Source organism: Talpa europaea (assembly GCF_964194135.1).
Source record: "Talpa europaea genome assembly, chromosome: 4".
NCBI classification, from domain to species: Eukaryota; Metazoa; Chordata; class Mammalia; order Eulipotyphla; family Talpidae; genus Talpa; species Talpa europaea.
The window spans coordinates 101,224,883-101,240,223 of record NC_140070.1 but is presented as its reverse complement, the minus strand read 5'-3'; the positions used below and the strand labels follow the sequence as shown (position 1 = coordinate 101,240,223).

The window sequence follows — 15,341 nt, the reverse complement described above, 5'->3', positions numbered from 1 at the left end:
AAACAGCTTATAGTTATTTTATTTGACGGTATGAGAATAAGGATGAAACTTGCCATAATCATTGTTTTATGCTAGGTACTCATCCCCTTCCCCCACTCCTTCCCCGAATCTTCCAAACAAAAGAGTATTTCTCTTTTTTCTAATCCACACCTACTTTGCTGTTATTATAGTAGTACCCCCTTGTCTGTTATTCAAGGTTATTATCCTTATTCTAATTTATTAATTAAACTATCTTGAATTTGTATGTATAGGAAAAAACATAGTATAAGGTAAGGTTCAGTCCTATCTGCAGCTTCAGGTATCTACTTGATATCTGAATCAGGGGTCTTGAGCTGTATCCCCTGAGATAAGGGGGTACTCTAGTGTTCCTGTTTCTGGCACACACCTAAGAGAAAAAGTGTTTATTTTGATTATTTTCCCCTAATCTAAGTCTAGAAAATCCAATTCTGGGGAAAACACCATGATGCTACCTTGATACCTTCCTGAATATCTTACTGGATTTTCTGATATGCTGCTTTGCATACCATCAAATTTTTAGAATCATATCATGATTCTATTTAACACTGTAGCCTCAAGCAGTTATGTTTCCTTGACCTTAAAAATCATCTGGCCTATGATCGAACCATCTTAGCAGCATCTGTTTTCCAAATGTAAAATGAAGTTATCCCAGCTCCTGTTGAATTGTTAAGTATGATCAAAATTTTCTCATTAAACTTCTTACTCAAAAGTGGTTTTAGAGTGGAGTTGATAAAGGAATGGTTATCTCAGCAGTTAGAGAGCAGTTTCATAAAAATGATAAGTAGGAAAATTGAACCATTGTGAGAAATACTTGCTAGATTGTAAATTGTGCTTTATGTCAGTATGACACAGAACCGAGTATATGCTAGAAAACATGCAGCAAACTTTTTCATAGATGTTTGGTTTTGTGGGCTATGTGATGTCACAACTTCTCAACTATGCTGTTGTAGCCCAGAAGTAGCCATAAATAATACTTAAAGTGAATGAGCCTCGCTGTATTCTGGTTTAAGACTTTATTTGTAAAAACATTCATTGGGCCTTTGCTGTTGCTTCCTTACCCTGGTGTTAGTGAGTAAGGGTTATGATAGATGGTAGAATTTATGTTGATTATGGAGGGGAGAGAGGATAACATGAAAGTGAGGATCTGTGGAAAGGTAGTAAAGGTCACTGACATGCTATCTCACTGAACTATTTTCTCTCTTCCTGAAATGCTCTTTCATACTCAATTTAGATTCATCTCTCTTATAACTACATGCTTACTTCCTCTGTGGTGGCTACTGACATATAGAAAATGCTCAGTAAATGCTAAAAATTGAAATTTTCTACTTCAGTCTGCTAGGTAAGATGATTTCAAATTGGGAAGATTGTGAAAGTTTGTTTACCTGCAGTTTTTCCCACTCAGCTTATTCTAGACTTGAATACAGTGATTCTCAACTTTGTTTTCTGCTTCAGTTTGCCTATCTGATATTGTTCACATGAGCAGGGTAAGGGTAGTGCTCTGTTCCTCTTTCCTACTTGGTACTTAGTTGGAATTCCCTTCTTTCTCTCCACTGATCTTGGATTGGTGTCTTTGTGCTGCTGAGAATGGATGTTTAAACATATGACCTGCAGTAAACTTGTGAGTATGGTAACTCGCTGCCTTCTAAGTTTTTCTTTTTCTTTCAGTTAATTGTAGAAGACAAGTGGTGGTCCTATTTATAGACTGTCAGAGAACCATAGAATCTTTTTGTCAAGGTTAGAGAAATTTTGCATAACACCTAGTCCAGCTTTTCATATTACAGTTAGAAAACTGAAGCATAGAGAGACTAAGTGATTTGCATACATCAATTAGTAGCAGAGATAGGGCTAGAACTTCACATTTATTTGGCCCCTAATTCAGTACTCATCCTACTGCCATCATACATTTTCTGATAAAAAAGAATTGATTTTCAAACTAGAAAATGTGAAATTTTACGGCAGGTTATATCCACTAAAATAATTGTAGCCAAAACACTAATTTAAGTATGATTGGAACTCCTTAATGGTGTTGAAATGGCTATATTTTTTCATCAAATTTTTAGTAAAAAGGTGTAGTAGATTGTTTTACTATTACAGTTGTATTAATGACTTGTTTAATTAAATTGAACACATGAATCTAAAAATCTGAATAAGTGCATGTATAGAGAATTTAATTTGTATATTAAAAAACTACTGTCTAATCTTGTTCTTTTGTTTGTTTTTAATAAACTCTTTCAGAAAGATGAGGTCTATCTTAATCTGGTGCTGGACTATGTTCCGGAAACAGTATACAGAGTTGCCAGACAGTATAGTCGAGCCAAACAGACGCTCCCTGTGATCTATGTCAAGGTATGTAAAAATGAAGCAATTCACCAATTTAGAAAGTACTTATTATGAGCCACGGGAGAATGCTGGGTGTGTTTTAACTATTTATTGCTTGTAATACTGAGGGATGAAGAAGGTATTGTTAGTGCTTCATTAAACTCTTGTAAAATTTTAAAAGATTGCGAAGCTAAAGTTACTTACCTTTCTGACACCCAATTTCTAAAGCTAAAGTTACTTATCTTTCTCGCATCCAATTAGGAGTTTAAATTCTTTTAATTTCTGATATCTTTATGGTGCCACATGGTAAATAGCAGACATATGTAAAGTTATAAAGAATTTTTAAGTATGATCAAACTCAATGTTTTTATTGCCATGTATAGAGCTATTTATGGTGTCTGTAACTGAAGTTTAAGATTTGATAATTTTTAATAGGCATACCAAAGTGTCACTTAATTTTCAGTATGTCTATCAGTGTCATCTTGTTTATTTGATGCATGACTAAGAATTTATATAGCATAATTTTGATTAAAGTTGTGGTACATGATTAGAAACAAGTGATTTATTAACTGTGACATTGTGAGAATTAACTGGGTGTTAAGTTTCAAAGTTCAGATCTCTAAATATGTTTTTTGCAGTTTACCCTTAAATAGAAATGACTGTAGAAAATAAAATGACTTAACATCAGATTATTTCAGTTTTAACTCATTAGTTACAGTTTTACATTTTATAATAATACATGGGCAGCAAAGCCCCACTTGGGTAGCTAAATGATTTTGGCAAGAGCCCAGGATTCCTGTTGAATTCAGCACTAAGAATTAAAAAAAAATTGATTCCAGTTTAGTTTTATTTGGGCTTACAAAACTTGGTGGATGTTATGATTAAATTGATACAATGGGAACTAGAAAACACAGGTTTTTTACTATAAGTTTGCTTTAGTACTTTATTCTGGTTTTAAAATAGCAGGTTCAATTCAAGATAACCAGCAAAGTAGTTTAAATTACCTCAGTCTATATTAATCTTTGAGTTTTTTAGTTTGGAATGATGATATTATTCTACCTACCTTGTAACTCCAGTGATGCAGAGCACTGACACATTTATGAAGCAGAAAAACCCTGTATTTAATTCCTGAGGAATTAGTTTTGAGACCCAACATTGCTACTTGTTGGTAAAATTGTACTGAACAATATAGCATTGTTGGTCTATAAGATGAACTTGACATATGATGAAATATTTTTGGGACTGTAAAATAAAAGTAATAGACAATTTTTGCACTGAATCAAAAAATGATTTGTGGATATGTGATAAGAGGTGCAAATGCTAACAGTTTTCGTTCTAACTCTAATTCAGCAAATAAACACTAAGTGATTATAGAATAATGTGAGTGTAATAAAATATTTCATTCTTCCTCTAATAAGAAAAATCTATGCAAATTACTATTAAAACAAAAACAGTGTTATAAAAAAGTGTTTAAAGTGTCATGTTTCTTTGAATTGGCAAAATTTCCTTGGAAAAGAGATGGCTATACAGTACCCTTGTTGAATCTACTCTCCAAATTTACTTGCCTTTTAGCAGATCTGCATTGATCCTTAGCTGTGCAACACCTGTCACTTACTAGCATGAAATGTGCCAAATGGTTTTCTTTTCCTGTATCTGTTTGCAGAAATTTTTTGCTTATATCAAGACCCCTGTATAGACCCTAAATATTTGCTACTGAAGACTGCAAATACAAATAAAAGTAGAGAAAATAGAGTAATGAACTCCCATGTATACATCTCACAGCATCAGTAATTAATGGTCACTCTTGTGTTATCTATGCCATGTCTGCTCCCCACTTCATTTATTTTGAAGCAAATCACAGATATGGTTTTCATCTTTAAGTATTTCAGATAGATATATAAAAGATAGGGACTAAATACATAAGTGCAATATCACTGTCTTGCCTATACAAATAAATAACATTTAGTTAGTGCCTTGAATATTCAGTTACCATTATATTCCTGCTATATGTTTAATTTATTTATTTAATGTATTCATTCATTCATTTAAAGTTCCTTTGTTTAAATTGGGATCCAAGTGAGATCCATAGATTACATTATAATTGACTGATTCACTTCTGATTTTTCTTTTAATCTATAGGTTCTTTTTTTCTCTCTCAAACTTTTAAAAAAAAAACCTGGGTCATTTAATCAATAATTTCTTGGTCTGGTTTTCACAGTAGTGTTATTAATATATTCCTAAGTATTTTGCTTTGTCTATAAATTGGTCTTTTTAGGTATATATTTATAGAAATCAAAACTATTTTGTATGTAAGATAGAATGCTTTTATAAGGAAGAACATAACATCTTCTTTTTTGTGTAGAAAATGGCTTATGACCATTAATTTATCAAGGGTTATAAACTGTTGATACTGTTACTATTCCTTTTTAATTTATACTTCCATAAAGAGAAATTTTCTTGTGTCAACTATTTGTTTCTCCTAAAGCACAGTTTATATAAGACAAGCAGTATATATATTTGATTAATTCCCTTTATTCATGAAAATTTATCATAATTAGTTGTTTCTGCAACATCTTCCAAAAGCTAACAATGTGGTATTTTGTTCCATGTTTTTGTTTTAATGTTTCTTGTGAGTTGATAATTTTTTATAACTTCCTGGCTTTCTAGCATGGATAGAGATTTAGATTCATCTTTTATATTTCTTCCATAGACTTGGAGTCAGCCTTTTCTTCAGAGACCTTATCCTTTTACTGGAAAATAGCACTTAGAGACCACAGTGTGACTGTTAGTGGTGCAAATTGCCACACTATTGATTATTGTTTCTGGGTGGTGTGGTTTTGTTTTTGTTTTTTTCTTATTTTTTTAAGGAAAATACTAGGACAAGCTAAAAAATGTATTTTTTTTTTCAAAGATAAAATATAACACAGGTGAATTGGTGGTGGGAATTCCACGGGGACTATAACTGAGATGAGAAAGCATACATTGTACAAAAATGAAGAATGGTGTTAAAAATAAACAAATATTACAGTGAAAGAAAAAATATATATATCTTTTTTTTTAATCCATAAGTTCACATTGATATTTCTAATTTAAAATTGTTGGAAGGTGGTTTAACTGTCTTACATCTGTATTTCTGTTCTTATATACTAAAAATTCCATTTTTCAGTGATAGTATAATTGTTTTATCCCACACTTTATATACAGTAATCCTAAAATAATAATCACAACACTTTACCATCAATTGAAGATAATTAAAGAACTTTTGGAGTCTCTATTTATTTCCATGGTGTATCACATTAGGGGTGAATAAATTTTTTCAGTTGTTTTTTTTTTTTTTTAAAGATTTATTGAGTGATTGATTGATTGATTTGTACATACATACATACAAGCACTGGGTACAGTCAGAAGCACGGGAGGGTGAGAGAATTCACCAGAGCCAGAGCGGGGAGCAGAGCAGGCAGAAGGACCGAAGTACACCGCTGAGGGGAGCAGCGGGCGGCAGGAGAGGTCTCCCCGCCAAGTGGGGCCCTCCTCCAGTGGCTGGGGAGCAGCTGGGGATTGAACCGGCGCTTCAGAGGCTGCGGGCAGCTTCGCAACCCAGCGCTCAATCACTGCGCCACCGGGGAGGCCCAATTTTTTCAGTTTTTAAAAAAGCTAAATAATTGAATAATTCCCTGTGTAATTATGCCTCAGTAAACATTGTTTCATTTAACTTTTTTTGGTTCAGTTTTTAGTTCTTTTTTTGTTCACTTTTTAAAACTAGATTTTGTTTGACATTTTTCAAATTAATTTTACTTTTATTTCAAAATTAATATATTTACATGTTTTCAAAGTAAAAACTATAGAACAAGCTAATGCAGTCAAATAAATTCAACTTTTATGCCTGTTCCCTCTGCCTTATCCCTTCCCTTTCCCATAGTTAACTACTAAAAATATCTGTATAGTATATCCTAAAATCTATCATTTTTAAAATAAGCAAATATGTATAATTATCTCCAGTGCCTCTTTTTAATGTAAATGGTTACATAATGTATACATTTCCCTCTATCTTGCTTTTTTAATTAAAAATACATCCTGCAAATCACTGTACTAATATGGATAAAGATATTTCGGCTTTCTTTTTATAGTTGCATATTTATCTGTGACTGTACTGTAATTTATTCAGCCAAACATTTAATCATAGTTAGATTGTTTTTCCTTTCAGTGTTTTAAATCATTATTACAAATAAGTTTGTAATAAAGAACCAGGTACACATGTCTTTTCTATATTTTTGATAGCATATATTTGGACCCAATTATCTGGCATCCTGTATTTTAAACAAGAAAATAAGATTGTCATGCATATTAAAGTTGACATACAAAGCAAGCCCTAACACATTCTTGTGCCTGGACATTATTCTTTGAGGACACAGATAAGTTTAAGGGCCTAGAAATGAAACATTGTCTGGAATTGATGTTTATCTCATTTGCTTATTTATTCTACATAGTTTTATGAAAACAGGTTTTTTTTTTTTGTGGGGGGAAACGCTTTGAAATACAAGGATGGTCTCATGGATCTCACCATCTCATAACAACTTGTTTGACATAAATATTGTCAAAATGGCAACTGCATTTCTTTATAATTGATTAACTTTTACTTTTTCTGGGGGCAATTGTGTTTTGTGACCTTATTGTTTTGAACCTCATCCTTTTTATAGTCCTGGTCATTTTGTAGTTGATATTAGTTAAAAATGTATAAAAAAGTTTTTGAATACCTTTACTTTTCTAAAGAGCATCTTTTATAACTAACTGGGTTTTAAAATACAATTCTAAAACAGATGTGTGGCAGATCATCATTGTGAACTTAAATGTTTTTAATTGAAAAGACATGTTTAAGAACAGTCTGAATACATTGGAGAATTGGATGCATTTTTGTGAATCACAAACAAAATTGTTATTATTTGTATAAAACAGAGGAACTAACACTGAACTTGAGTAAAATTTGATAAATTTGCTACTGTGTTCAGATTGCTTTCAACTCATTGATTACCTCGCCTGTAAAATGAGGATAAATTTATATCTCACAGAATGATTGCTGGAATAGATAAAAATGGGTGAAAGTACAAGTTAAATAAATCTCGAATTATAGAATATGCGTACTACCTCTGAGTTTCTAAGGCTTTATCCTTCTAGTCTTTTATTTAGTGATCACATTTTTTTAAAAAGATTTATTTATTTATACAAGAACCGGGGTACAGGCCAGGTTCGTGGGAGGGTGAGAGGATTCCCCAGAGACAGAGTGGGGAACAGAACAGGCAGACTAACGAAATACACTGCTGAGGGGAGCAGCGAAGAGACAGGAGAGGTCTGCTGTGCTGTGTGGGACCCTCGCCAGCTGGCTGGGATTGAACCGGTGATGCAGAGGCTGCAGACTGCTTCACAGCGCGGCGCTCAACCACTTGCACCACCAGGGAAGGCCCTAGTGATGACGTTTTTTAATGATTACATTGTTTTACTTTAATAAAATAAAAATATGGTGAAATAAAGTAATCATAATTGAAGAGGCATTCTTACCTTGGCCACTACAAAATACTAAGTATATTATAATAGACAAATTGCCTAACCTCTCCATGCCTCGGTTACTTTATAAGTAAAATAGAAAACTTGGGAGTATCTGTTACATAGTGTTAAATGAAATAATGTGTGCAAAACACTTAGAAAAGTGCCTAGTACCTGAAAAGTCATTTTTTTCTCATTGTTGGTATCCTTCTAGTTAGTAAAATAGTCTCTTTTCCTTCTATAGAAAGTCTCGGTTTTCCTTTAAATATACTTTTACAGAGTCAAAGAACCATAAAAAGATATAAAACAGTATATTTTATTCTTGACTTCAAAATATAAAGTGTAGTGAATGGAGATAGATCTTTCAGATGAATAAATACAGTAAAACGATACCTTAGCTTTGCTTAATCTCTTAAGCATTTTTGACAAAGAAAACACTTATCCCATTGATTCTTGGTAATACTGATTCTTAGGATGCTGACACAGATTTAGTAGACTCTTTCCTTTTGTTTTAAAATAGTCTGAACTCAATTTCCAATGGGAGCTCATTTTTGTAGTAGTAGTAAACTCATAAAACTGAGAGTAAGCATAAGAACTTGAACAATGATTCTGTGAGTAATGATATAATAATAGAATTATAAAGCTTTTAAATTTATAACAATACCTTAATTTTAAATTCCTTAGTTATAATTTTGGTGGCAAAATGTTGACCTTATTGAAGATCTTATCTATACATTTTACATTATGTTCCATTTTTAAAATGTCTTACCCCTCTAGTTCAGTATATCATTAAGGATATACTGAAATTCCACTGTCTGCAGTTTTCATCATGGCTACCTAAGGGAAGGTAGAGAATGGTGCCCTGTGTCAATGCTTTTTCTAATCTTTAACTGTCTTTATGTTAGTGATGTTATTTTACCAAGACACTGGTATTTTTGGTTTAAATAATTCTAAAAATTATTTTTCCATGGTATATAATTTTTTAAGATTTATTTATGCATACAAGAACTGGGGTATATGCAGGAGGTGTGGCGGGTGAGAGGATTCACCAGAGACAGAGTGGGGTACAGAATAGGCTGATCGACTGCAATAACATTGCTTAGGGGAGCAGTGAGTGAGACGAGAGGTCTGCCACGCCATGTGGGTTAAGTTAGCTCCCTAGCTGGGGCTTGAACTCATACTGCAGTGATTGGCAAGCTTGATAGCACTGAGACTTTAACCTGTGCGCCATCAGGGAGGCCTCATGGTATATAAATTTGAGTCAGAAGGTGACTATACTGAACCAGAATACTGAACCAGAATACTGACCTTGGGATAAATAGAAGATTTAAGGTAGACATACTTTGTCATTAAATTCTCTCTGTTTCCTAGTCAACAGTTTGTTTCTTCCATGCAGATCTAGTTTTTCAGTGTATCTTTTTTAATAATAAAATTTTTTAATAAAATTGAAACATACTTTTCTTTAAAATTTGATGTCAGTAGTCCAGCAGGATTTGTTTTTAAGTATTTTAAATTCTTGTATTTCTGAAGAATATGAACAGAATGGTGATGGCTATCAACAGGGTTATTAATGTCTTGACACATCACTGATGACTAATTTTTTTTTTAGTCCATATGTTTTCCTAGGTATGAGTAACCCCTGGGACTGACATCTCAGAAAAATATTGTTTTAAAGATGAAATTGCAAATATTTTTAAGGAATGGTGAGCTTAATAAACAGAAGACTGGGCTTCTGGTCTTCACATGCTGCTTACTAGTCACATTATTTGGACTACCTCTCTGAGCTTGTGTGTGTCTGTGTGTGTGCTTAAAAAAAAAACAAAACTTTAACTGGCTTGTGGTGAAATATGAAATAGATGCTAGTAAAATAAAAATTTATAAAGTACTCTTGTAAAATTTATTTTTCTAGGTTTTTAAAGGGTGCATCTATAATGTGCTTAATGAAACTTTAGCTAATAATAAAACAACATGAAATTTGTTACAGGAAGATTGAATACTGATAATGCTTAGTTTTTCATGTATTCTGTTCTGAAAATCTGTTATTTACTACTTAGGATTCTGATTCATTTGGGAGCAAAAGTATTCAATTTATTTTTACTATTTATTGCAGTTGTATATGTATCAGCTATTTCGAAGTTTAGCCTATATCCATTCCTTTGGAATCTGCCATCGGGATATTAAACCACAGAACCTCTTGTTGGATCCTGATACAGCTGTCTTAAAACTCTGTGACTTTGGAAGGTAAGCTAATTCTCTTTTCTTCTCCGTTCCTTTCCCTCTCTCATCTTTCCCTATCTACTCTTTTAAAATATATTCCTTTTATGATGTCAGTTTTAAAATATGGTAGATTTTGTTTAGCGAGTATAAATGAATACAGTTTCTACTTTTGGTAATTTCTGTCAGAAGTATAAATCTGTGTAGTCTTCCATTGAGCAGTTTAAATCCTAGAAATTACTCCCTTAGAAATGCTTCTACATTTGTAAAATAGTACACATATACATGGGTTTTATCACAGCATTTTCTATAAATGTCACAGTAGGAAAATAACCAGATAAATTATGGTACATATACATTTAATGTAATATACACAGCCATGAAAAAGAAAGAAGCAACTATGAATTGAAAAATGATCTCGGGCCTCTCTGGTGGCACAGCGGTTGAGCGCTGGGTTGCGAAGCTGCCCGCAGCCTTTGCAGCGCTGGTTCTATCCCCGGCTGCTCCTGGCCACCAGAGGAGGGTCCCACATGGCGCGCAGACCTCTCTTGCCGCCCGCTGCTCCCCTCAGCAGTATACCTCGGTCCTTCTGCCTGCTCTGCTCCCCGCTCTGGCTCTGGTGAATTCTCTCACCCTCCCCGCGCTTCTGACTGTATCCAGCGCTTGTATAAATAAATAAATCTTTAAAAAAAGAAAAAAAAGAAAAAAAGAAAAGAAAGAAAACAAATGATCTCTAAGAAATATTAAGTAAAAAGTAAGGCCAAAACTGTATAGTATGTTCCCTTTTATGTTTTAAAAACACAGAGTATAATCCGTGTATACAGATAGATGTTTAGTTTATTTCTGAAATAATACATAATAAGCCCATAAATTGATTGCCCCTAGGAAGGGAAGCTGGAAATACACTAAAAGTAGCTTGGGAAACTTTCTTTTTTATTGCTTGTACTTTTGTATTGTTTGAATTTTTGTTATGTATCATATATTCCTTACTTAATACAACTAATTTTAAGAAAAGAATGACTGTTTCGTACTGCTATGTGTCTTTTTTTTTAACTTCATAGTTAACTTCAACTTAGAAGAAGGTAAAAGATCCAGCAGCAGTATTTTCTTCCTTTCTTCTGTAATGTAGTCTCTTATTCTCCCTTGTTTTCTGAAAATTCCAGCATCCTTTGTTTTCTTAAACTGATTCCTTGGCAATATATTGTGTAATAAGACTTCATTCTTTTCATTTCCTTAGTATTCAATATCTTGTATTTCTCTGATCTAATCTGTTAACATGAAATCAAGTTAAGATCCCTATTAACTAAGGCAAATAACCTACTTCCTCTCTGGTATAATTCCCTTATAGAAATTTCTCTTCTCTCATTTTCTAAGACACCTCAATATACCTTGCATCTCTCCAGGTTTGTGGGTTTTTTTGTTTGTTTGTTTTGTTTTGTTTTTTTCATTAAACAAGCACTTCTTTTCCATCATGAGTTAATTCTTTCTTAGACCATCTCCTTTATATAGTTTCTTAGCACTTACCACAGGACCCAACTCATTTTGCAGATATAGATGTCCCTTCAACCTTCAGGAAGGGTGAAGGATATTAAATTAAAACTCTTTGAAGTTGATGTTTGTAACAAAGTACCACTATTTAACTGTCTCTAAGACAAACTTTCCAAGTCAGATGAGTTTTATTGTTATGGGTTGTCTTAGCCACTGAGTGACTGACTGGTATGTTCTATAAAAAGACTATGAGACATCATGTTTAGTAGAGTTTCTGTTCTCACCGTGATATCAAATGCTGTTGCTGTGGACCATTCTACTGAGATACAGAGATTGCTTTGTTCTAGTAAGTTTGGAATACTTTACTTTTCTGGTCATAGCTCACTTATATAAACCTGATAACAAAGCTGCTGTTTTTGTTTTTAACTGTTATTTTGGGCAAGCAGAGTTTGAGATACATTTTAGACTCTTAGTATCAGGTTAGTGATGACCTGAACAAAATAGTATACCTTTCTTGTTATACTTGTTAGTGGATGAAATATGGGGTCTGGAAGTAAGTGAAGGGCTACTTGGGTTTCCTGGACTGTAAATAAATAGTGTTGAACATCCTCACTTTCAATAGGCAGGGAGTTGCAGATAATCTCACCTGAAGAGAAAGAAGGTAGTTCTATCAAGTAGTGAAAAGTAAAAAATTATGGGTTGTAAAGTTTGCAATATTCTTTTATCTTATAGTGAAGTTTCTGACTATAACTGGGATTTATCTTGTTAATTAAAAAAAACCCTTTAAAAGGTAGAAAGGTTTGATCATTTTAGGCTGAAAAGGTGTCTTAATTTTCATGCAGTCTAAAAATGAATGAATATTCATTTAAGGTAGTACATGGGGAGAATGTTAAAAAATAAATTGGTCTTCCACTTTCAAAACTTGTGATGAAGGAAGGAAAGGTTAGGATAAGAATTATCATGGATCAGACATAAATGAAAGAAAGCCCAGCCTTTAAAACTCTTGTGAATACTTTTTAATCTGTCTGTGTTTTTCTTGTTGCTTACTTAGTTTTGATTTTGTTTGCATTTATTTCCTGAATTTATCTTTGCTCTTATTGTACATCAAAGTGGCTAGCAACTTGATCAGTTTATTTCAGTTTGTGTTTCAAGTATTTGAAAGTCATTGCAAAACAAACTAATTTTAATTTTACTTTACTTTTCAAAATGCAGGCCACAGAGTATTTTGAAAGGTATCTTGGATTAAGAGAACATTTAAATTCAGGACAGCAAAGTTAGAATTCATAGGGTGTGAATCATCTCTACTCTAAAGGAGAGTGCTTTTTTATTGGTAATGAATTTTTAGACAGCCAGTAAATTAACCAAGATGGTAAAAAATATTCATTGGTTCTGCAAACCTTGGGATAGTCACTCTGAGTCAAAAGTATAATTTTAAAAGTGGGCAATTTCTACCCTCAAAAGATGTATATTTTCAAGTACTTATTCTTATAATTAATTACTATGGTGGGGGAGGTACTGCTTACTTTTCTGCTCTTCTTGATATTTAGAGATAGAATTCAGGAGACAGAGAAACAGATGAAATAAAGAATTTATCCTTATGACTTTTTCTTTCTCTTTCTCCTTAGGTGACTGTTAAGAATGCATTCTTTAAAATTTACTATTCTTTTTCAGAGTAATGTGCTGATGTTACAACTTAATTTTGTTAAAGATAGTTATGGTTCACATATTCTTTTTTTGTATATTGTTGGAATTTTTTTGAATCTTAGACAAACATTCGTGTTACAAATAACAGTTCATATTCTTTCAAGGTTTAGATTTAAAGAATTTCTGCTTTTTATCTTTTTTATTAGTGCAAAGCAGCTGGTCCGAGGAGAACCCAATGTTTCGTATATCTGTTCTCGGTACTATAGGGCACCAGAGTTGATCTTTGGAGCCACTGATTATACCTCTAGTATAGGTAAGTACTGAATCTGAATATACAACTTATAATTATAACTTATATCTTGCTTTTAATAATTTATTATTGCTCATCTGTACTTTCATTTAAATGTGAATGTGCCCTAAAATATGTTCTTTCTCAAAGATATGCAAAAGAAGTGTAGAATTTCTAAAATTTGAACTTTAAGAATTTAAGGTGTATTTGCTACTCTACTTGGTCTATCAGAGAGAATAATAGTTATTCATTTATTACTATATAATATGTTTGCTTTTAGCTTTAAAATTTCAAATAAATCCTTCAGTTACATTTACTTTCCTTTTTTTTTAAATTCCACTGAAATACCATTTCTGAGCTTGCTCACTACTCACCAGTTAGAGAGTTTGCATCCCTTAAGTTGATGATGAAATTTAGGATGGTCATATTTTGGTATTCCTACTGTGCTTTCATTTGCTTATTTAATTTTAGTTAACTCAAAATTTATTTTTTTGAATATTTTTCCATTAATATTTTGGTTAAATACACATGAAAGGTTTTTAGTGATGAAAAAAATTGAATAGAGAGAATCTGTTTCAGTCTCCATTGACCTCCTTTTCTACTCCATTTATTCCATTAGTGGGAGTGAACATAGCATAATCAGCAGAACATGAATATGAAGCTAAGAAAGGAGGAGCAGCCTTAGACTAGGTGTGCAAGTGGAAGTCAGAGTTATTTTATTGTCATAAGTTGTTATTGAGGAGAATGCTTTAGTCTAAAAATAGAAACAAAAGCATGCAAATATAAAGGAAACAAAAAACCACAGTAATAGAAAACTAAGAAAAGCTAGGATGCAGATAGCTTTTGTCTTGATACAGGTAGAAATTCTCTGATTTGCACAAAGATATCGCAACAGAAACACGTTGCCAAAAGGCATATAGGGCATTTTGTACGAAGGGGCCAGCAGTTTAGCCGCCATTTCTTGTGCACCATCAGCAGCAAATGTCAATACATTGAAAAAGACAGTTAACATCTTAGTGTTCTTATGAAAATAGCTTTACCTGTCAGGAACTCTGAAAAGTTCTGGGGCCTATAATTCTGCAAAGCATATTTTTTGATACCTGCTGCCCCAGATAATAGAGAGTATAATATTGGGAGCATGGGGAGAGGAGGAGTGGATGGTGTGTGTCTGTATGCGCATGAGCAAAACAATTGTATAGCATATGTTAGGGGACAAATAGGAAATCATGAAAAGGACATTTTGCTTGGAATAGAACTGGATATAAATTCTAGATTTATTATAATTTAGCTAAGCTGTAAATTGGACATTACTAACAATTTTGCCTGCCTTTATGAGTGATAGTGAGGATTAAATAAATTGTCAGTGAAGGTGCCAAAAAATAGCATAATATTATTTTTTGGTATTTGTTAACTTGCATATCCTCAAGAGCAAGTGTCAGCTCTTTATTGTTGGAGATGTCATTGGATTTTCCAGCTGCTTTATATTTTATTTACAGGTATGATTCTGGTTATTTGCATCCAGATACTGGAATGAGTCATGACGGAATTACCTAAAATTGATGCTGTTTGCTTTTTAAAAAATATGACCAGATTATCTGATTATGATCTGACAATGAAAACATGTTGACCTTTGACCTTGTTGAGAGAATATTACTTCCATAAAAATGCTTGTGACTACCAGTTCTTTGGAATCTTCTCACAAAAGAAGGGCAATATCGTTTGTTTTCTCTAGTAGAAACCAGTTCACAGATTGTTATGAGTACCTGCTTTCTAGTAACCTTTCTTTACATGGCTAAACCCAGATTCTGATTTTACAGATTTAGGGGTTACT

At 32.9% G+C, this 15,341-nt stretch overlaps 1 protein-coding gene across 3 annotated transcripts in view; it reads left to right on the top strand.

The window, feature by feature from the left end:
- The window catches only part of GSK3B (glycogen synthase kinase 3 beta), a gene marked incomplete at its 3' end in the record, with an annotated part of 155,776 nt that overhangs the window by 86,103 nt on the left and 54,332 nt on the right, over positions 1 to 15,341 (top strand). For all 3 annotated transcript variants that reach the window (XM_084231066.1, XM_084231065.1, XM_084231064.1), the window contains exons 4-6: positions 2,254 to 2,364; positions 9,986 to 10,116; positions 13,428 to 13,534. In XM_084231066.1, the coding sequence (XP_084087192.1) occupies positions 2,254 to 2,364; positions 9,986 to 10,116; positions 13,428 to 13,534 (349 nt within the window). The remainder of the gene's footprint in view (positions 1 to 2,253; positions 2,365 to 9,985; positions 10,117 to 13,427; positions 13,535 to 15,341) is intronic.